General features: G+C 37.4%; 1 protein-coding gene across 4 annotated transcripts in view; it reads left to right on the forward strand.

The window, feature by feature from the left end:
• ARNTL2 (aryl hydrocarbon receptor nuclear translocator like 2) overlaps positions 1–20,593 on the forward strand; it is a 31,987-nt gene extending 11,394 nt beyond the window's left edge. For 3 of the 4 annotated variants that reach the window (XM_017745790.1, XM_017745786.1, XM_008642444.2), the window contains 14 exons: positions 584–622; positions 3,064–3,221; positions 4,888–4,967; positions 5,951–6,043; positions 7,908–8,025; positions 8,842–8,985; positions 10,613–10,853; positions 11,763–11,869; positions 12,421–12,571; positions 13,806–13,861; positions 14,659–14,767; positions 15,217–15,304; positions 16,962–17,070; positions 18,082–20,593. In XM_017745790.1, the coding sequence (XP_017601279.1) occupies positions 584–622; positions 3,064–3,221; positions 4,888–4,967; positions 5,951–6,043; positions 7,908–8,025; positions 8,842–8,985; positions 10,613–10,853; positions 11,763–11,869; positions 12,421–12,571; positions 13,806–13,861; positions 14,659–14,767; positions 15,217–15,304; positions 16,962–17,070; positions 18,082–18,218 (1,630 nt within the window). In that variant the 3' untranslated portion in view covers positions 18,219–20,593. The remainder of the gene's footprint in view (positions 1–583; positions 623–3,063; positions 3,222–4,887; positions 4,968–5,950; positions 6,044–7,907; positions 8,026–8,841; positions 8,986–10,612; positions 10,854–11,762; positions 11,870–12,420; positions 12,572–13,805; positions 13,862–14,658; positions 14,768–15,216; positions 15,305–16,961; positions 17,071–18,081) is intronic. The other variant, XM_017745789.1, reaches the window with a different exon arrangement.
• The last annotated feature ends 474 nt before the right edge of the window (positions 20,594–21,067 follow it).

Below are 21,067 nucleotides of genomic sequence, written 5' to 3' on the forward strand. Positions count from 1 at the left end.
GGGAAAGAAAAGCTCATTGCCCTTGTTTGAATCATCCTTTATAGTTTCCTGTTGCAGAGTGTTTATTGTGCTACAGACACTTATGACTGTGTTTCATTTACAATTTTATTACTTTATGACTTTCCAGTCATTGCTGTAGGGTATGGGAAATAGCTTAGGTTTTTTGGATTGTTTTAAATGTTATTTAGGATTGTTTATTTTAAAATTTAACAATAAGATACTAGAAATAAAAACATAAATAGATAATATCTCTTATAACATTTTAAACAAAAAATTAAAATCAAGCCTGGTCTTAAGTTATTTGAATGTTCCAATAATGTTGTCTCCAGAATAAAAAAAGCCCCATAATTACGAAATATCCCTTTAATATGTTCACACAACTGTGAATATTGCAAGTTCTGCTTTGGTCTCTTTCTGTTATGCATCACTTGCTAGGTCAGTTACGGTTTAGGGATTTTGTGGGTTTGCTTTTGCTGGAGCCACAGTAAATTTGTAGCATTTTCTATCTTCTGGAATTTGTGGGAGGAAATAAGTGCCTAGTATTAAATACATAATGTAAAGCTCTGTATCTTGTTTTTTCTAGGAGTGAAGATGAAGAACATGTTAAAGTAAAAGATTTCAGGTACTAATTTGCAATAGAAATACTTTTTGCTAGTGAATACTGTGATTCACAATAGTAAAATACGAGTTTGTGGGTAACGTTCAGTAAAACTATCCAATATTTAACAGTAAGCTTTTCCTTTCCCTTGCTAAATGTATGATAATTTTTAAATCTCCTTGAGGATTTTATTTCCTACTAATTTTAATAAAAGTTGCTGCAGGATATCTCAGAGGGTTTAGCAAAAACACAAGGTTGAAGTTTTTAATGTGAGAAGTAAATGCAGTACCCCCAAGTCATGTATAAGGAGCTGATTCTTCATCTATATGAATTTGAGAATTGTTTTTTTCTAGATTTGTTTTCTAGATTTTGATTTTTTTCTGCTTCTGGAGGTATTTAAAATTTATTCCACATGGAAATGGATTTGGCTAAAGCACGACAAAGATTTCTTCTTCTGGAACTTGTATAGGGAATTATTCAAGTTTTGCCATTGAACCTTGAATTCACATTAATTGAAATTCACATAGAGCACTTGCAGGATTTGAAATGTTGCGTGACCACAGTTCAGCCAAACAAATATTTCAAGTTACAAACAAGCCACATAGTAAAACCAGAGCTGTGCCATGATGTCGATTTAAAAATAAGGCTTTCATTTTGCATGTGAGCAGAGATGTCAAACCAGAAATACATAATCCACTCAGCATGCTGTCAGAAGTATTATTTATATAGTATGCTAGCTAGTAATTATGAAGTGTTCCTGTAATTGCAACAAAATTAAAGAAACGAAAATATTCCAAGATACATTTGCAGTTTCACTTCAAAATTATTTTTTCTTCACAGAGTATCCCAGATTGCTCTGTAAGATTGTTGCACATTGCTTTAATGGCTTTTATGTGGTATTGTTAATTTTTTTCCTTACTTTTTGGTGCATTAGTTGGAGGGAAAAAGAATCAGTACAAAGGTCTCTGGAGGTTTGCTTATCAGTTATCTCCTTCCAGTGTTTTTGTCTCAAGCTTGTTGGGAAACTTGCTTTTCTCCCTTCCCCTTTGTGGCTGAGGCAAGCAACAGAAGGCTTTTTGAATTATCCAGTCATCCCCTGAATTTCTGCACCCACCTGTTCAAGTTTTTTATAACTCCTTATTAACCCTCAGAGATGTGGAAGGTTGTTTCCTTTCCTGGAATGCTTGTATCTGTCTTCCTGAGGTTCACAGTTCAAGGAGCAAACACAGGATATTACTTGATTGTTCCTACCTGACATAAAGGAAGAGCTGGGTGAACCCATAGATCTGAGCATAACTCAAAAAATTAAATCTAAAAAAAGGCTTGAGAGAGAGAAAAGCTGAATGCTGGGCAGAATGACCCAGAACGAACTGTGTGGTGAAGGCATTCTTTTTTTTTTTGAAAAATAATAAAAATAGTAGGCAGGTAGATCTTTAACACTGTACTTTGTTCTTTCTCAACAGGCCAGGTGTAGTTAACTTTATTACCTTTAATAACTTTTGTTGCAGGAAAAGTTTTGGATATCAGTTAACCAAAACTTATTCCTCATTTTGCATAACTATACTACTGTGTCTGGCCTCAATCAGAAAGAAAAATCATCTGGGTTTTAATTGAGTGGCTGGCTTGTCTTCTGGGTAAGGAGGAAGAGAGTGAATTAAACTTCCCTTGATCTGCTGGAGGATATTAGAGGGGAGGAGATGGGCTGAAAAGCTGACATACTGCACTAGAAGGAAGCAAAGAAAAGGTGACCTGAGCTATAAATACACTTGTGCAGTGTATGTGCACTCATGTGCCCTAGAAGGAGTTTTCTGATGAAAACTGGCCAAGAAGAAAAGCTCTTTCAGTGGCTGAATTCTTGACAGGCTTACCAAGAGGTGAAACCTGAGGCAGCCCAAAGGCTGAAAGTCTTTGTACCACCCTACCAGGACAGGGAAAGCTTTCTGAGATACTTCTGGTAAATTACATGAGGCACAGCTTTTTCTTTCAGTTTCCACTCCATCTCTTAGAAGCATGTGTAAAAGTAATGTTTATTGCTGTGGGTTTTTTTAAAAGGCAGCAGAATGAACACCCCATCTTAGGGGTCAGGCAGAGGAAGGAGTAGTCTTCCAGTGATTCCCAATGACATCAGGAGTTCTCTGGGATACGCTGAGGTGTCCAAGTCATCACTTGCATGGCAAAGGTTACAAGAAGGGTTGAACTTTTATAAGTCTTCATAACCTCTTGTTCCTGCCAAATATAATCAAATTGTTGCTTGTGATATCTTTTCTCCTCAGCATTTCACGTCATTATTGGGACCATTTCATCTTTGTTGAAGTGAATCCAATTCAATTGTCCAATGCAAGCAGCGTATGAAAAACTGTTTCAGTGCAGTAGTACCTGTGATAGTTCCATTCTCAAAACTGAATTGAATATCGTGGTGAAAATCTTCCCCATAATCTTCCTTAAAAAATAATTTTTCTTCTTAGAGAGGCTCACAGTCAAACAGAGAAAAGAAGAAGAGACAAAATGAATAATTTGATAGAGGAGTTGTCGGCCATGATACCACAGTGCAATCCCATGGCCCGAAAGCTGGACAAGCTCACAGTGCTACGGATGGCTGTGCAGCACTTGAAGTCTTTAAAAGGTGAGTTTTGGGAAACTTCATCCTGTAAATCCTTGTTCTAGTCAGAGTGTGTATCTTCCTGGATTTTAAATAAATCAAGAGTATTTTATTTTACATTTCCTTACTGTATTTAATTCCGAGTCTGCTCCTCATTTACATGTACATGTCTGTAGCTGTCAGAACTTAATTTTAAATTTTTGCTTAGTATAACAGGAAAAAAAGCCACCCTTCAGTGTCTGATATTTTCTGTCTGCTCAGGGCATGCCTTGCTCTTGGGTCACTCCTTGATTCTTTTTAGAAAGCACAGGAGTCAAAAGGAAAGCTGCAGGACAGAATATACTTTAACAAAATGGTCAATGAGTTTGATTACATTAAAGTCTTAAATACCCTCACATATTAGAGAGTACCAAGAAACAGAAACTTCTGATAGCCTCAGTCAGCTAGCAGAGTTAATCATGGATCTTAGGGAATGGGTTAGTGTGGGGATCAACCCAGGAAATACTCTTTGCTCTCCTTTAGCTATTGCTAGGTTTTGGATGTTTTTTTCCTCTCCTGCCAAAAATACATCCACATACAAGTTGCATATTGCATAGTCCATCAGCTGCACACAATATTTGGGGGTTTTGACACCACTGTTTGAGAATAATAATTTGGTCAACTCCAAGCAAAGATCAAAGACCCTCTGCATTGCAAAACCAACTGATTATAAATAAATAGATCTGATGAGAACCCAGTTAGTTTTGGGTCAAAGAAGTGTAGAAAATGAATTATGTTGCTACCTTGACAGTAACAAAACCATAGAATGGCTCAAGTGTGATGGGTTTTGAGGGTTTTCTAAAGGCTCAAGCAGACTGAGAGTTTTGCGTGAAGGAATGATGTGACAGACCAGCAGGGCAGTAACTGCACTTGCAGTTTAAACAAGAAATCTTCAGCTCAAGCATTTGTACTTTAACAATAGGATGTGAAAACTGGACTTCGCCCAGCACAGTTACATTTACCTCAAAATAAATGGTTTAAGGGAATACAAGCTACTATGTGGAGTTATAGTGAATGCTGAAATTGCCTGAAATGTTCAACTGCTGCTTACATCAAAAAATGTAACGAGAAAAAAATTATAAAAATTTATTGGATAAAAATGTAATGGACAAAAATTATTTTAGAATACTTGCCATGGGTGCTAGAACAGTACATGCAGTGAGTCAGCCTCACTATATTTAGTGAGACATTTGATTTAACTACAATAGTCTGGTTTTTTGATTGTTGGCCTTGTAATATTAATGAAGCATTATTAATGCCAAAAGATAATTGATAATATTGGAATTATTCAGTTTCAGCAAAGAGAATTTAGTTAAGAGGTCTGAAATATACCTACGAAATGTTTCTAGAAAATTCAGTTCTCATAATACCATTTCTCTAGCAGTACATTAATGATATCTGAACAGAAGTTTCCTTGGTTTCTGTTAAGTAAAGGGCAAGAAAAAAAAATGGTTATGTGTCTGTTTTCATTACCAGTGTATGTTTGAGATTTGTTTTGTTTTTATGATTTCCAGAACCTTGAATTATTTTTTTAATTCAGCTGTTGGGGTCACAGAGAAAAGTTCTGAAAGACATAACAAGTATAACTCTGCTAAAAGTGAATTTAAAATGTTACTTGTGACGTGATCTCTATGAATAATCCATTTCCCAGGTTCTAGTAGCTCCTACTCAGAAGTCCGGTATAAACCTTCATTTTTGAAGGATGATGAACTGCGACAGTTAATCCTTAGGGTGAGTGGAAGGAAACTCTCAGATAAATCATGTCCTTATTAAAGCTTGAGTTTTTAGTTGGACCGTGCTTTTTCTCCCATCTTTTCCTTTAGGCAGGTGTTTTGTTGTACAGGTTTATAAACTCTGTGCACTACCCAGGCTTTCAGGAAGGTGTACAGAGATGGTTTGGGAGCATGGCAGGCAGCAGCCCTGGAAGGGACGACAATCTATGTACAGGCTGCCTGTTTAATACATCCATTATTGAAATCTTCATGCAACTGCAGAAAATGCTGCCAATTATGCATAAACATCCTTGTAGTTGTTGGCTCTCCTTCATGTACATTTTTAAAGATGTACTTCAAAAAAGGTGCAGAAAATACCTGGAGTAAAATCTTTCCTCTTGTTTGCACACTTCACCATAAACCCACATAACCTCATTCACAGCTAGGTTTCTGATTTTTTTCCTTTGCTGCAATAATGCTTTGCCAAGATCTGTGAATGGCTCCCAAAAGAAGCCGTTCTGCAGCTGGACTTTTGCCAAAGCTGTGTTTAAGAAACTTCAGCTGTGTGTGGTTGAAGGCATCATTTAGTCCTTGCAATCTTAATTGCCTTTTTTATAGAATCACAGAATGACCTGAGTTGGAAGGGACTTCAAACACCATCCAGTTCCACCCCCTGCCATGGGTAGGGACACCTTCCACTATCCCAGCTTGCTCAGAGCCCCATCCAGCCTGGCCTTGGACAGTGCCAGGGATCCAGGGGCAGCCACAGCTTCTCTGGGCAGCCTGTGCCAGGGCCTCTCCACCCTCACAGGGAACAATTTCTTTCTAATACCTAATCCAAATCTGCTCTCTGTCAGTGTGAAGCCATTTCCTCTTGTCCCTTTCCAGCTTTCTTATATTTAATTTTAAAAAAGCAAGTTTAGAAATGTGCTTCCTTGTAGTCATTAATATTCATTGTTTATTTTATGTGTGTTTTTAAAGACAGTATCTTTATATTTTCAGGCTGCAGATGGATTCCTGTTTGTGGTTGGATGCAACAGAGGAAAAATTCTGTTTGTCTCTGAATCAGTTTGCAAAATACTTAATTATGATCAGGTGGTTATTGTTGTTTCTTGTTCGCTTTTACCTTGCATTTTCTTAGAAATTTTAAAACTTCTATATTTTATTCTATATTACATCAAACCAGTCTTTGTGTATCATTTCTTGGAATTTCTTTGATTTAACCTTATTCAGAGCAAAGCTGAATGTGGTGTAAGAAAATATGGGCAAATACAGTCAGTGTTCCCAACCTGAGGAACAGCGCCAGATTTCAACTGATCATCGTCAAGAAAACTGCCAGTCTGAGAGGAAGGAATAATTCAAAGATGTCCTAATTTCTGTGTGCAAGAGGTTTTCTTTCACATAGTGAAGTGATTTGGGGTTTTTTTTTTTTAGGCCAAGGAAAATGGGTAGTTCAGCAGTGGAAGTTAATTAAAGCTATCCTTGGTGATGCCTTTATGCTCAGGTGCACCACGTAACACATCATCCACAACAACTATCTGAGTGTGTACCCTTAACCTGAAAGAAACTGAATGGGAGCCAGCTTAGCCTGTAGAATAAGGGAAATAAGAAAAATAGAAGTACTTTCCATTAGATGACGTTTAACAGCATGGGCAATTACCACAAATAATCAAGGGATGATAATTTGTTCCTGTATCAATGACTTCTGTTTCACAAACAGAGGCTAAAACAGTTAGTGCTGCCATCTGTCTACTTTTGTAACTTTGAAACCATTTGTGCTATCTTCATTTTCTTTATAAATGTACAGATAACCAATCTGGACTCTTTCCTAGATTTATTTTTATCTCCTTTTTTTTTTTTTTTAAGTGCAAAACTATCTTTTTTAATTAAAGGGAAATGAATCATCCTAGGGGAATAAGCATAAAGCAGAGTTAATTTTTTTTTTAACTTCTACACTGATTTTGCTCAAGAACTAAAAGTACATTTCTAGAGTCACTCATGTTACACATACCTAGTTCCAGACCCTTAAGATCTCCTTCATTCCAGAGGAGATTCAGAGGACTGACTTTAATAAAACAATGGATTTACTAGCTTATTTGGGAATTGTTCTAGGTTCTGAATCCCATGCTGCAGCTTAATCTGGTTTGTTACACCTGGATGTTTTGGTAAGGCTGCTGTTAGCCTGTCTCAGCAGCACTTAGCATTTTCCCTTTGCATTAGGATTAGATGGGGACTGGGAAAAGGCAAGAGGCAAGGTGTTTATCCTGAGTTTGAGTCTAGAGCTTGTCAACACAGCTCCTTTCTAGCCTTTGATTTGGCTGCTGTGCTGAAGGTAAGCAGTGGAAAACCCAAACCAGCCCACTTGTGTGAGAATTCCTTCCTGTTCCAAAAGAAAGTGGTGCAGCAGGTCAGTTACTTGGGATAAGCAGAGTGAGCAGGTAGAATGCATCCCAGCTGGAGACATCTCTGTAAAAATCCTCTACTAAGGAGTGCTATAGTGAGCTGACCCCTCCTTCCAGCCTGCTCCTGGCTCAATGGTGCCAGTTTGTCCAACCGAAGTAGAGCTCAGAGTCATTAGACAGTTGAATATTTCATCTTACTTCCTATTTCTTCCCTCCTTCCCCAATAATCTGAGAGTTACTTTGTGCATAACCTTCTTTGGCTAGGATCAGGAATTGCATTATTTACATAAATAAAGCATTTGGTTGTACAGAACTTGTTTAATCTCCAACGAAATCTGCTGTTTTTCAAAGGGACGTAGCAAGCTATGTTTTTACTACCCTTTTTAATAAAAATTATATTAAGCAATGACAAATGAAATGTAAATCAAAATATTGATGTTTGGAGTAACTGTGGTATTGACTTTTTTCCTGAGATAAGTAATGTGTGGGGTCCTGTTCCAAAATGGTGTGGTTCTCATCTCTTTTGGGTTTTGTTGTTGGTTTTTTTTTTTTAATAGGCCAGTTTAATTGGACAAAGTTTATTTGACTACTTACATCCAAAAGATGTTGCAAAAGTTAAGGAGCAACTTTCTTCATCAGATGTCTCGCCTAGGGAAAAGCTTGTAGATGGAAAAAGTAAGTCAGAGCTGAACGTGCTCAGATTTTTTCAAGAGATGTTAATTAAATTATTAGTCAGGATGTATTCAGGTGTTTGTATGGATGTATGGATGAACAAACCTGAGGTATTTCTATGAAACAAACATTTGAATGCGTATCTGCTGCTTAAAATGCATTTAGAATTGAAAAGCTAGCCCAGAAAATACCTGATTTAGATCATAAGAATTACTGAAATTCTGTTAAATTACTGAAATCACTGTTAAGCATTTACCAAGATGTGGTCTGACATTCTTCCTACCAGCATACTACTTTTTTTTCTTGTATTTGCTAGGTCTTGTCAATACAAAAGACCTGATGTAGTCGAACATGGGATAAAATACTTCAATATCAAGAATCACTGTCTTCTCTGAAAATGCTAAGTGTCAATCCCAATGTAACCAAACCTTCTTTTGTTTACAGTTGTTTCTAATAAGAAAGCATTATGTACTGTGCAACTAGTGGCTATTTTGTAGCTGGCTTTTACAAGCATCTTTGCAGTTCTTCCTTGTACCAAATACAAGTTGAAAGCTGATAAAGCATATGTAGTAAAATACTATTCAGAATATCAAGAAGGGTTTAAAAGTAGTTTAGTAGTTCTTTCTAATTTTGAAATCTGTGTCAATCGTGTTTTCTTTGCCCTATTTAAACTATTAGACTTTTCTAATTGCAAGGACAAAATTTAGGCAGCTAAAAAGGAGAATGTACTTGGGAGGTAAATGAAGAAAGCATCTTGTTTTCTGAAGTTTTATTGCTTGATTTTGGTTTTTTTAAACTACTTTACTAAATCTTTGTAAGCTGGCTTGCAAGTACACACAGATTTCCAAGCTGGACCAGCTCGGCTGAACTCTGGTGCTCGACGTTCCTTCTTCTGTCGGATAAAGTGTAGCAGGACCACAGTCAAAGAGGAGAAGGAGTGTTTGCCCAACCCAAAGAAGAAAGGTATTCAAAGAGTGTAGATGAAGTGGGGGCTTTCTCTCTTGAAACTTGTTTAAATTCCGAGTCAGTAATGGCCTTCTAGTTCTGACTGATCTCACCAAATAGCCGTAGAGCAGTGTAAATGTGAACCAGGGACACCTTTTGAAAAACAGTCTAATTGTACTCTTTCTCCTCCCTGTGGCCTCCTGGAAAGAGGGAGGAAGGAACCTGAAGTACAGTGGCTCTATAGGAGCATGTGGTCTGTTGTGGTCAAATTTTAGAAGGCACAGGGAAATATTTGAAAGAACTGGAGCAGATCAGAAGAATTAAACTAAATAACTTATGTCTTGAAGATAACTGAGTGAATAAGGCCTGCAAACTCTACTATTTTGAAGGAAAAAAAGCAAGTAAACCAACTTTATTTTCTGATATACTTTTTGTGTTGTGTGTATTTAAAAGTATGAGTTTTCCTGTTTTTCCCCTTTTCATAATAAATTTAATTTATCAGTGTAATTCCATTCATTTTCCCAGTAATTTTAATTTAGTTCATACATTGGTATGCCTGTAGAGCAGTATAATCTCGTCAAGTTTTCAGTGAAAATTTAAATTTCAATTTTAAAATGCAATTTCCAGCTTTTGTTTTAATTCCCTAGTATTGATTTTTGCAAAGGTGTGCTGAAATTGTTTGATCCTGAAAAGATCCTCCAAGTTCTGTTTTTCAATGTAACCTGTTACTGTTGAGAGACACCACAAATTTTAAGAGGCCCATGATTGTAAGTAAGTAGAATGTGGTATCCCTTGATGTGTCAGATAACTCAGTGAGATAAGAATTTAACTTCTGTAAATGTTTCTTGGGAAAGCAGTTTTGAGGGAAGGCACCTGAGAAACTGTGACAAAATCATAGTGGGATAACTCGGCTTCTCATTTTGCAGAGTTGATCTGTGTTTTTTGTAGTAGAGAGGAAAATGAAACCTATGGAAAGCATCCTGTTCAGCATACAGATGTTAAGAATGCTTTGGCCTTTTTTAGGAAAGGCAGCTGCTGTAGGACACATAATGTCAAACCTTGATGCTTATAGGGTGTTCGCATGTTATTTAGGGAGCAGAAAGGGATGAATGACAGTGTATGCTGGAATTTAAGATATTTAAAATATTTGTCTTCTCATAAAACTTCAGAAGCCTGAGGTAAATAGAAAATAAGCTGGATTGCTTTGGGTTGTTCTTGACTGATTCTTTCAGCAACTGCAGTGAGCGTTTATTCAGATCATTGTGCTCACCAAAGGTAAATTGATTTGGAAGCTACAGAGGGCCTCAGCTTAATTTTAATTCACAATCCATATGAAACCATATAAAGACAAAGAGATCTGTGGGTTATTGCTTTCTTTTCTGTCTAACTTGTGTTTGAACTGCCAACACCCGTAACTCATCTTCCTAAATCTTACATAGGTTTAGAAGCTCTCTCTGCAGGTAAGCCCAAATTGAATAGAACAAAATTTGTTTTAAAAAACTCTGTAAAATTATGTATAGCTTTGTACAGGTGGTGTAGGTAAGCATGAAATGTAGTTGATGGTCTCATGGCCAACAGAATAAAATAAGTAGTTTGATTTACTCTTTGAACAATAACTGCTTCTTATTTAATTTCTTTCTATTAGATCACAGAAAATACTGCACCATTCACTGTACTGGGTATTTGAAGAACTGGCCTCCTAATGAGGTGGGAGTGGAAGAGGAAAATGATGTAGAAAAGGACAGTAGTAACTTTAACTGTCTTGTTGCAATTGGGAGGTTACACCCTTATATTGTTCCACAAAAGAGTGGAGAGATAAAAGTCAAAGCAACAGAATTTGTTACACGATTTGCCATGGATGGAAAATTTGTTTATGTAGATCAGCGGTAAGCGTTTTGTTCTTCAATGAAGAGAAATGACAACATTGCTTCCATTTTCTGATCCTCTGTCAAAGCTGTAATTCTCAAAATTCTAATTTTCAGCATTTTTTTCTGCTCTACACAAGAAGCAGTTAACTCTTAATCTATGTGCACTTGGGCTTTGTTTTTTTGTCAAATAATATATAATGTATAGAAGTGTATTGTCCTATAGAAAATGGTGAGCTAGCAAGGTTAAAACAAGTTATAAAATGGACCCATTTATTCATAAAGAAAAATCTCAAGTTAGAGCTTCATAGCTCTGCATATGACTGAAGTAATAAAACATTTAACCAAAAGTTATTGCTTCTGAGAGTCTTACCATTTGTAACAAATACATTCTATCTAAATGAGGCACCAAATTATTTCATTAGAAGTGAGAACTCAGTTCCCATTTTCTGTACTTTCTGAACCAGACTTTTATTTGTTGTAGAGACCTAGTTACCACTCTGCATTTTGAATTTCATTGTCACTGGAAATGTTATTGCTTTCAGTCTTCTTTTCTTTCAACTAAAAATGTCAGTTTAAAACCAATTCCTTTGAGTGGAAGAGCAAAATTCAACTGCTGAGTTTTTTATTGACTCTTATGTGTGACCAGCACTCTGACTGGCCAAGGGAAGCCACTAAGCAGAAGTATTTTGTGTGTACTTCTGGTTTGCATGTTTAAACACTTACTTTACCTTTGAATTGTCATTCATTGAAAGGAATAATTTGCCATGAAAAATACTTCCTGTTGTTTTAGAGCTGTACTAATGCTATATTTTTTCCCCCAAACATGAACCCAGGCATCTGTTTGTTTAAATGTTAATGTTCTGCTTTATCTGATACAGAAGAAAACAGCTTTGCATACGCTGTAGTTCACATTTTTATTTCTAACAGCGCAACAGCAATTTTAGGGTACCTGCCACAAGAGCTTCTAGGAACTTCTTGTTATGAGTACTGCCATCAAGATGATCACAATCACCTAGCTGAAAAACATAAAGAAGGTACAAAATAGTTGGTCTTCCCAGACTACTTACAGCTACATGTAACTGCAAGTGAAAACACTACAAACCCAAACTACCCAACCTCAGCATTGCCCTTTTTGATGCCTGTGTTAAGATGTGTCTGTGTAAGGCTTGCAATAAAAGCAGGGAGAAACTTCTGTTGTCTTGGCTCCTGGTGCAGGGTCTTAATTGTGGGGGAATAATGTCAGTACATCTGCCAAACCCTCTGCTTCCATTCTTTATGAGGAAGGAATTCTGTAGAGCAGATGTGTGTGATAACATAATTAAAGACACGAGTTAAGAAAGCTCACCAAGTCATGAGTCTCCTAGTGGTTTGCAGAAACTTAGTATTTGGTTTTAATGTAAGATTTATGACCCTGCTGAAACTATAATTTGATTTTAGAACAGGTCCCAGTTTGTTCTGGCATGTCATTCTGTGTCTGGCCAACAAAAACATTTTGGGTTTTATGGTGCTATAAAACATTTATTATTTTTAACGTTACCTTTCTAAGCTTAAATATGGTGATTATAACTTTCCTTTTCTTATCTAGTGTTGCAGAATAAAGAAAAAGTATTTACAAATTCCTACAAATTTAGAGCAAAAGATGGGACTTTTGTTACTTTAAAGAGTCAGTGGTTTAGTTTCATGAATCCTTGGACCAAAGAGCTGGAGTACATTGTATCAAACAACACGGTGGTATTGTAAGTAATTTATATGACTCTCTGTTTATTTTTTGTCATAACTACAGTTAGTACTAACAGAAAATAACGTGCTTAGGGAGCAGAACAAGGCTAGAAAACATCAACTCTGCACAGAAACGGGCTGAACAACCTGGACAAACAGTTTTTTGATATTTACCAGCTATTTTTTTTTCAGGCCTAAGTTGTGGATTTGACTCTGAAAACTATGCTGCTTCCCAGTAGGAAAAAAAGGAGGTGAAAGAGTTTCTTGTTAGAGGAAGAAGGGAAGGATCTTGAAGAAAAGTAGATTAGAATAAATGGAACTGTCAAGTTAATTCTGCTTGTCCTTCTGGTCTTTACAACCCTCTGTGTGTCAGTTGACCCAGTTCCAAGTGCTGCCCTATCCCGCAGGTGTCAGGAGGTGGAGAAGCACAACTGATAGATGGTGGGAAATGCAAGGCAGGACAGAAAGATCCTCTCCAAATTGATTGCAAGGGTGGAGCCTGTGGGACAGGAAATGCGTGTGTTTAATTGCTCTTTTTGTTTGTAATTCTTTTTCATTCTCTGCACCTTGCAATGGGGCTGTAATCTGGATTGTTCCAGTGGTACTGAGGATCTTTGCCAATGACTGGGGTTTTGAGAGGGGACAGAGAGGATTTTATTTCCATGAAATAAAGTTGTTGAGGGGGCCTTTTGCCCATTCTGTGTCTGTTTCATGCCTTAAGTCAACATCACCCACCTCTTTTGCCCATGTCCTTTTTCCCCAAGGAGAGAGAGAAGAGTAGTTCAGACAGGCTGTGCTGGCCAGTAGCCCAAGGACACTTTTTTGCCCGTCCTGGAGATGTGGGCGGGCATTTGCAGCTGCAGAAGGGAAGGAGGGCAGCAGCTGCTGGCAGGAGGCAGACACTGACCTGTTCCTGTAGCAGTTGTTCCTGGTTACCGGATTTCCCTGCTAACAGTAAAAATGACAGCCCTCTTCCCTTGTCATGGAGCACAGCCAATCCTATTGGCTTTCCTTTTTACTTGGAGAGTACGTGGCAATTAGTATTTCACCCACTGCTCAGAAACATTGCAAAGGACTGAACATGCAAATATGTGAGGAATATCTTTATATTTCCCTAGTTTGAGGATGTTACCTTTGATTCTGTGTAAAGTATTATTGAAATTAAACATATGTTATGGATTTTGCTCTTGAAAAAAAACCTGCTGACTTTTTGTGGTTTGATTTGGGTTTTTTTATTTCTTTAAATCTCAGAGGTCATAAGGAATCAACTGAAGAAGAGGTCCTCTACAGTTCCCACCCTGCAGAAGGCAAGTGTCACTTCTTACGGTTATCACAGCTGCATCTCCTGATCAGTCAGTTTAGATTTATCCAGTCTAGAGATTTTATTCTAGGTTGTGTGCAAGGAAGGATTAGGTTTTGTTTTAAGACTACTTCTGGTGACAGTTTCTAGTTACTTACAGAATCCTAATTGATATAAGTCACAGAAGTCTAAAAAGAAGTGTCTGTAACATACTTTTAGTTTCTAGCAGCTTCTGTTAGAGCTGGGGTTTTGGTTGGTAGGATATTGTGCTTCTGTCACAGACCCTTCATATTTTGCCCAGTTTTCTGAACAAATGCAATTATGCTGAGTTTATCTATAAAATACAGGGCAATACTGATACAGGACATATTTTTTATTATTTTTCTGCTATGTATAGATTCTGCTTTCTGCATGCTGTTCTATCATCTTGCTGTGAAGTCTTTATTTTTGCTTTTCAAAATGTTTTTTCAATAACTCATTTCAGTTGGTGAGAAATCCAAGGGTTTTTTTAAACTCGTGTTCTTTTTGCAATGTCTGTGAGAGACACTGGAGGTGGCAGTGATTAAATATATTTCACTACTGGAGAACTACAGTTTTCACAAACAGATTATTCATTTTATATTGCAACACCCTCTGCCTTGAATCAGTATTAAAAGGAATTTCTGAATTATGAAAATACAAACTTACATAGTGTATATATATAAGTATATCTAGAGCAAGAGCTGCTTTAAAACAAATCCTTGCTCTGCAGTGAAACTGCTCTGGGTTAAGGTTTTGTTTGAGCTTTTTTTTTTTTATCTACAGATGCTGTAAAACAGTCTTTAGTAAGTGTACCTGGAATGTCCTCTGGAACAGTTCTTGGTGCTGGAAGTATAGGAACCGAAATTGCAAATGAAATATTAGAATTACAAAGGTAATAAATGCATATCATCATCATCAGGCTTTTAAGTAAAGACAGGGACAAGGGGTATGTGATTATGTGAGGGTTGCTCCAGTTTCACTTTTATTGTATTATATGTATAACATTTTTTAGGTTGAGCAATAGCATTATGAGATACTACTGTAATCTAACGTCAGTCTCATGCCTGGCAGAGCACATCACTGTGCTGGTAATTCAACAGACAGAGAAAAGTGTGTTTAAGGAATTGTGCCCATGGCCTTTTCTGATCTCTTCTCTGTTTCCTGCTACCAAAACTCGGAGCCGGATAATTTAGAATCTTCTGGAGAATTTAAGATATCATTGTTTCAAATTAGCTGGCTCATGCTTTGTCACTGGGGAGGTCTGGTGGGTTCTGCAACAGTCTATTTTTCAGTATTTGATTAATGTGACCTGATGAATCAACTAAATATATGCAATTTTAGGTTGCATTCCTCACCCTCTGGAGAGTTAAGTCCGTCACATCTCCTGAGAAAATCACCATCTCCAGCTTTAACTATAAACTGCAGCGATGTGAGTATGCCCCTGCTTGTAAAAATCCAAAATTCAAAGGTTAATGTCAGCTCAAAGCCTGTGTTTGAGCCAGATTGCCCTGATTCGTTTTTGAGAGAGAATGTGCAAGGTATTGCACAGCCTGGCAGCTGTGAGAGTCTTTGAGTGATGTGGCTGCAGTTCCCACCTCATTTACACGGGCATCAGTTCAAGCTTAAGGGGCTGTTCTGAGGCTGCAGTCTCCACTCAGCAGGATCTGCTGAACTCCACCACTGTGCTCAGTGTGAGTGTGATTCAGGGGATGGTGCCTCTCCTGGATTTGGAGCTGAATTGAAACTCCTGCTAGAAAACCATCAGAGACTAAAGGTCACCTGTTGTGATTGTTGTGAAAGTTCTTGTTTTCTCTCGCTTGTCCTTTTAATCTTAACGTTTTTGAAGAGCCTTTTAAAAAAATCTGTGCTGTTTTGAAATTTTTAAAATTGTGACTTTGAAGGTATTTTATTGGTCTTCTAAAAGTCGATAGTTATGCTAATCTAGTAGTGCTTGTAAATATACTAGTGCTTGTAACACCACAAACTATAACTAACATAGTTATTGCCCATAGCAATGGAATAATTAACATCTCTTTTTACCTAAGTATGTGGTATGTTTTATATTGGACACTGTATGAACAAACTTCCCCATCAGCTCTTCTTTGAATGTGATTTTTTTTCCTGTTAAAGACAGTTTTTCACTGCAATTCTCATTTCCTATGAAGAAACCCCACTATTCTGGTCTAGGAACTGCTTTGATTTCCCCTGGTTTTTTATGATCTGTTCTCCCCTGTTACCACAGATCTTCCTCCTTAAGAGTTGTTTGACATAAATATCCTGAACTCTCTAAATAATGTAATGTCTCATCATAAGGATGATTTTATCATATTCATTGAAGATTTTTCTTTATTCTGGCCTTTGGTATCCCATTTATTCCTAAAATACTGTTGGAAAGCATTTCACCTTTATTAATTCCCTGGTAGAATATACACAAGTCCGGCAATCCTAGGAATCTCTCCTGCTAAATTGCATGTATGTGTTAAATAAAACAAATACCAGGAAAAAAATTATCTTTTTTTTGGGTTAGGATGACTTCCATCTCTTTTGCTATGATTAATATAGTTTAATGCATATAGAACCTGGGAGGTATGAGGGCTTTTTTAATCTCTTAACTAGAATGTTTTGACAGGGACAAACATGATGTCACTGGGAATTTGTAGTTTATGATAGTAGATGGGGAAAGTGCAAACCAGTACATTCAGTGCTGGATTTATTTACTGAACAGTGAATTAGACCCTCAAGCAGTGCCACCACTGTGAAGTACCTTTGACAGCTGTGTAAGTCACAGCTTGTATTTAGACAAGTTGTGCTGGATTTATTTACTGAACAGTGAATTAGAACCTCAAGCAGTGCCACCACTGTGAAGCTGTGTAAGTCACAGCTTGTATTTAGACAAGTCCAGTGCTATATGAACTTCTAAAAAAGTTGTTTCTAAATGCAAAATATCTGCCTGATGATGCATATTTTTCACTTTCTCTATTTAGTTCTTAATAATTTGACAGCAGTCTATGAAGTTTCTGTAATGTAATATTTGTTACTAAATTTAGGATCTAATTCTGTCCTTTCTACCGATTCTGCTCTTTCAGGTGCCAAATAAAGAGTTGATTCAATTATGTCCTTCAGAAACAGAAGCTCTAGAGAATTCAGAACAAACCCAGGGTGCTATCCCATTTCCCAGTAATGAACCTCTCCTCAGTAAGATTCATTTCTCTTGGGGATATTCTGGGAGTTGCAGGGGCTGAAATTTCTGACCAGTGGTGTCATTTCTGAGTGCACCACTTTACAACCACGTCTAAATTGTAAAGAGATTTGTCTGTCTGTCTGTCTGTCTGTCTGTCTGAAGATGAGAGCACTCTGAAAATGGGTGTGTTACTGCTGCAAGGCAAACATCAAATTTAAATTTAATCAGTGAGGCAAGCTCATGACCAAAACCAACATCTCTAACTAAAGTTTACCATTACATTCTTGCAGGCCACACTTTTCATGAGGCACTTTATTGTTCTCTCTCCAGGATAGAGATGGGGAGGGAAAAGTAATTCAGTGCAATATTAGGGAACTGCTTGTAATTTGAGAATTACTGTCCTTTAGCACTTTGCCTCTTTCTTATCTGCAAGCTGGGAGCAAGGACTGCTCAAAATGGTTCAGAAAGAATTTTTTTTTTTTCCTCTTGTTAAGTTTGTCTGGATACAGGATTCCCTGGCCCTGTAAGGGGAAAATGCCACTGCATTATGTTTAACAAAAAAAGGCAAACTGCTGTAAAAGCATATCCTGTATTTCAGCTCTAAGAAACTTTTCCATCTCCCTCTTCTCCCTCATTTACCATTATTTGTTTATTTATAACCTGCAGTTTTCTTCCAGTTGAACTATGAGCCTTTAAAAAAAATTTAAAAACCCAGACCCTGACAACCCCAAACCAACTTACCAAAAAAGAAAAACACTGAAAAAGAAACACCAGAGGAAAAAAGCTAATCCTCTGATAAAAGTTTGGGAAAAAAGAATGAAAAACAACCCCAACAACATAGAACAAGGAGTAATGGCTTTAAACTAAAAGGGAGTCAAGTAAGGGTTTTTTTAACATAGAAATATTTGCCTTGACTTCAAAGGCAGGTGCTGCTTCAAATCAATTCTGTTTTGCAAGTTACCATGTTCTCCATGCTTCATAGTGTTCATACCTGCTTCAAACGTCCTGTTTTAATCACTTTGCAGGTGGCAATTCTCAGCTGGACTTCGATGCCATCTGTGAGAATGATGACACTGCAATGACAGCTCTGATGAATTACCTGGAGGCTGATGGAGGCCTGGGAGACCCAGCTGACCTCAGTGATATCCAGTGGGCTCTCTAGAGCTGCTTTGGGAGACAGGAATGTCAAATCCCTCATGCACAACAATGCTACATCCTCAGTACTGTATTCGAGTTTTGTAATGGTTCCTTTGAATTCAGACTTGCTGTCTCAAGATTTTTAAAGACTGAAGCCTTGTTCAGAGAGAGACATCTTCTGCTGCACCTATGGACAAATGCAATATTTTTTTCATGATGAGGAAACCTTGAAATTTTAATATTGAACCATCAATAACTGGAATGCTTAGAACACATTAGTATATTTTTGCTAAGAAGCTTTAACCAAAAGGTACTGTACAATGTACAGGATTACTTTTTCATAGTTTTAATACTTCAAACTTTTATTTATTGTTTTTGTTTCAAGTTGAAGAATATTGGTTATCCATGTTACTTTCTGTAGAACCTACTGTATGTAGTTACATGGTTTGAGAATATTTGTAACTATTAAATTTAATTGAGATAACGATTTGCACACACTACAGTTGTAAAATAAGGTATTGTATGTAATTCTTAAATGATGGAGTTTGTGATTCCTTGCACTTCTCAGCAGTGCAATTTTTGCAGTCAAAGGTGAAAATGAAGCCTACAGGTCTGGGAACAGGGATTGGGGTTGGATCACACCCTAACAAACAGAAGAGAATGTTTTGAGTGAAACAGTCATTTTCCCAGTACACAAACATGAGAAGGGTGTAAGAAAAGAGCAGCAAACTCTTAATTACTATTTTGTATTATTTGTAATGTATTATTAGAGAGGCAGTGCACAGAACCAGAGAAAAATAATGCTCTATTTGTAATAAAGCACTTTGGTCTTGTCCCAGGTTCTTTGCTAACTGGAGAAGTTTGGATGGATTGCCTTGGCTCCAGAGTGAGGCTTGCACTGTCTGTCAGTGAAAAAATGTTAAAATTCTAGAGCATCTTTTATGTTTTTGGAGAGATTGGGAGAATTTTCTACTGCTTGAGTGTGTGACTTTTTAAAATCTCTTTGTACTATAGCTCTGTAAGTAAATGCTATGCAGGATGATCTTTTGGGAACAGCTTTTGCAAGGATTGTATCCCAGTTACAGCAAATGACTCAAGAACATGGGACTTCAGAGGTTGCATTAGAACAACATGGCACTAATATAGCAAGTGGATCTTTTTATCTCTGGTATTCAATGTTTAAACAAATTTTTGTATAGATTATATATCATAAAATTACAGATATTTTCCTGTTTTCTTCATGTTTGGGTTTGGTTTTTTTTTTTTAAAATTCAGGTAATGAAAGCATTTGAAGATATCTGATACATGTGCATCTTTTTAATACAGACATTTAAACATAGGTACAACCCTAACCTCTCTCACTCCAGGTGAGGATGGCAGCCCGTGTCAGGTGTTTTTAGGAAGGCTGGAGTTGGCAACAGATGGATGTGGCCATCACTAGATGTCACCCTTGTACTGCTGGGGAACCGCCCTGTCCTCACGACGCCACGATCAGGACACGAAGTGGCTTCCTCTGCTTGACAGAGCAGCTCTGTATCTTATAGATATGACTCATTTTGCAGACGACGCCTTTTTGGTGATGGTGCTTTGCTAGAATGGCTTCTTGGATTGATTGATTCTTTTTTTTTTTTAACTCTATAGACCTTTGGGGTTTTTTTCCCATTTAATTTGGAGGTAATTTCCTGCATTCAGATCTCTTTTTTACAGACATGGGGCCAAAATGATCCGTTCTCTTGCTTTATTAGAATGAAGTTTTCTGCTTTTTCTGAATTTTGGGCTATATCATGGAGCAAAGTGGGAGAAATAAACAGGCACTTCGGAGATTCTGCCACAGTAAAATGCATTTTCTCTTTTCTGTTCTAGAAATAAATTCTAAATAAACCAGCAAATACTGTAGCTCATAGATAAATGGGTACATAAATAACTTAAAATTATACAGACTTTATTACAACAGGTTTTTTTAACTGGATTAGTTTGGAAATGGGGCAGCTGTTGTTACTGAAGGAGCAGATTAATTCTTTCACAAGATTTATATGTCTAGAGTCAAACCACTATTTTTGGATTCTTGGCTATCCCTAAAAAATAAGCCCAAAAAATGTAACTTTGATTCTTTTGCAGCCAATGATCAATATTGTGACTTTCAAGTCATTTATTAGATTCTCTCTTTACTGTTTGTGAATTTTTTTTCTGGCTTAAAGCAGCCTTTTCAAGAAAAAGTGTCACTTGTAAATATTTCCAGTGAAATTAATATTTTTTAATACTGTTGAGATGGTGTGTGCTTATCTGTGTTTGTGTAGCAGCACAATTCTAGTGAGATACTGACAGTTTGTTCCTGGCATGGTGCAGGTAATGGGAGGATGTGGTTAAACCAGGTCAATAAATATTATTTTGATGCCCTGCTGTTAGTCTGCTGGCAATTCTGTCTAATACTGAGCTGAAATATAAAGTACTTGTTCTTTCAGATCCCAGGCTCCTTTCCTAAAAACATAAACAGGGATGTGGAACTCCTGTGGATTTTGGTAGCTCAGTTTGATGCTCCCCAGGCAGGGAGAGCCTGTAATCCAAGCTAATGTGCATTTTTGGGAATTCAAACAGAGCTTCAGAACACCCTCATGTCCTCCAGGAGTGAACTCTGAAGGCGTCCACACATTAACCCTGAACTTTTCCACTTCCTGTTGCAAGCACAAGACCTGTGAGCAGCTCCTGAGGGAGCTGGGAATGCTCAGCCTGGAGAAAAGGAGGCTCAGGGGAGACCTCATCGCGCTCTACAACTCCCTGACTGGAGGTAGGTGGGGGTCAGGCTCTGCTCCCAAGGGACAGGATGAGAGGAACTGGCCTCAAGTTGTGCCAGGGGAGGTTTAGATTGGATATTGG

The sequence above is a fragment of the Corvus brachyrhynchos genome, unplaced genomic scaffold, assembly GCF_000691975.1.
Source record: "Corvus brachyrhynchos isolate BGI_N302 unplaced genomic scaffold, ASM69197v1 scaffold209, whole genome shotgun sequence".
NCBI classification, from domain to species: domain Eukaryota; kingdom Metazoa; phylum Chordata; class Aves; order Passeriformes; family Corvidae; genus Corvus; species Corvus brachyrhynchos.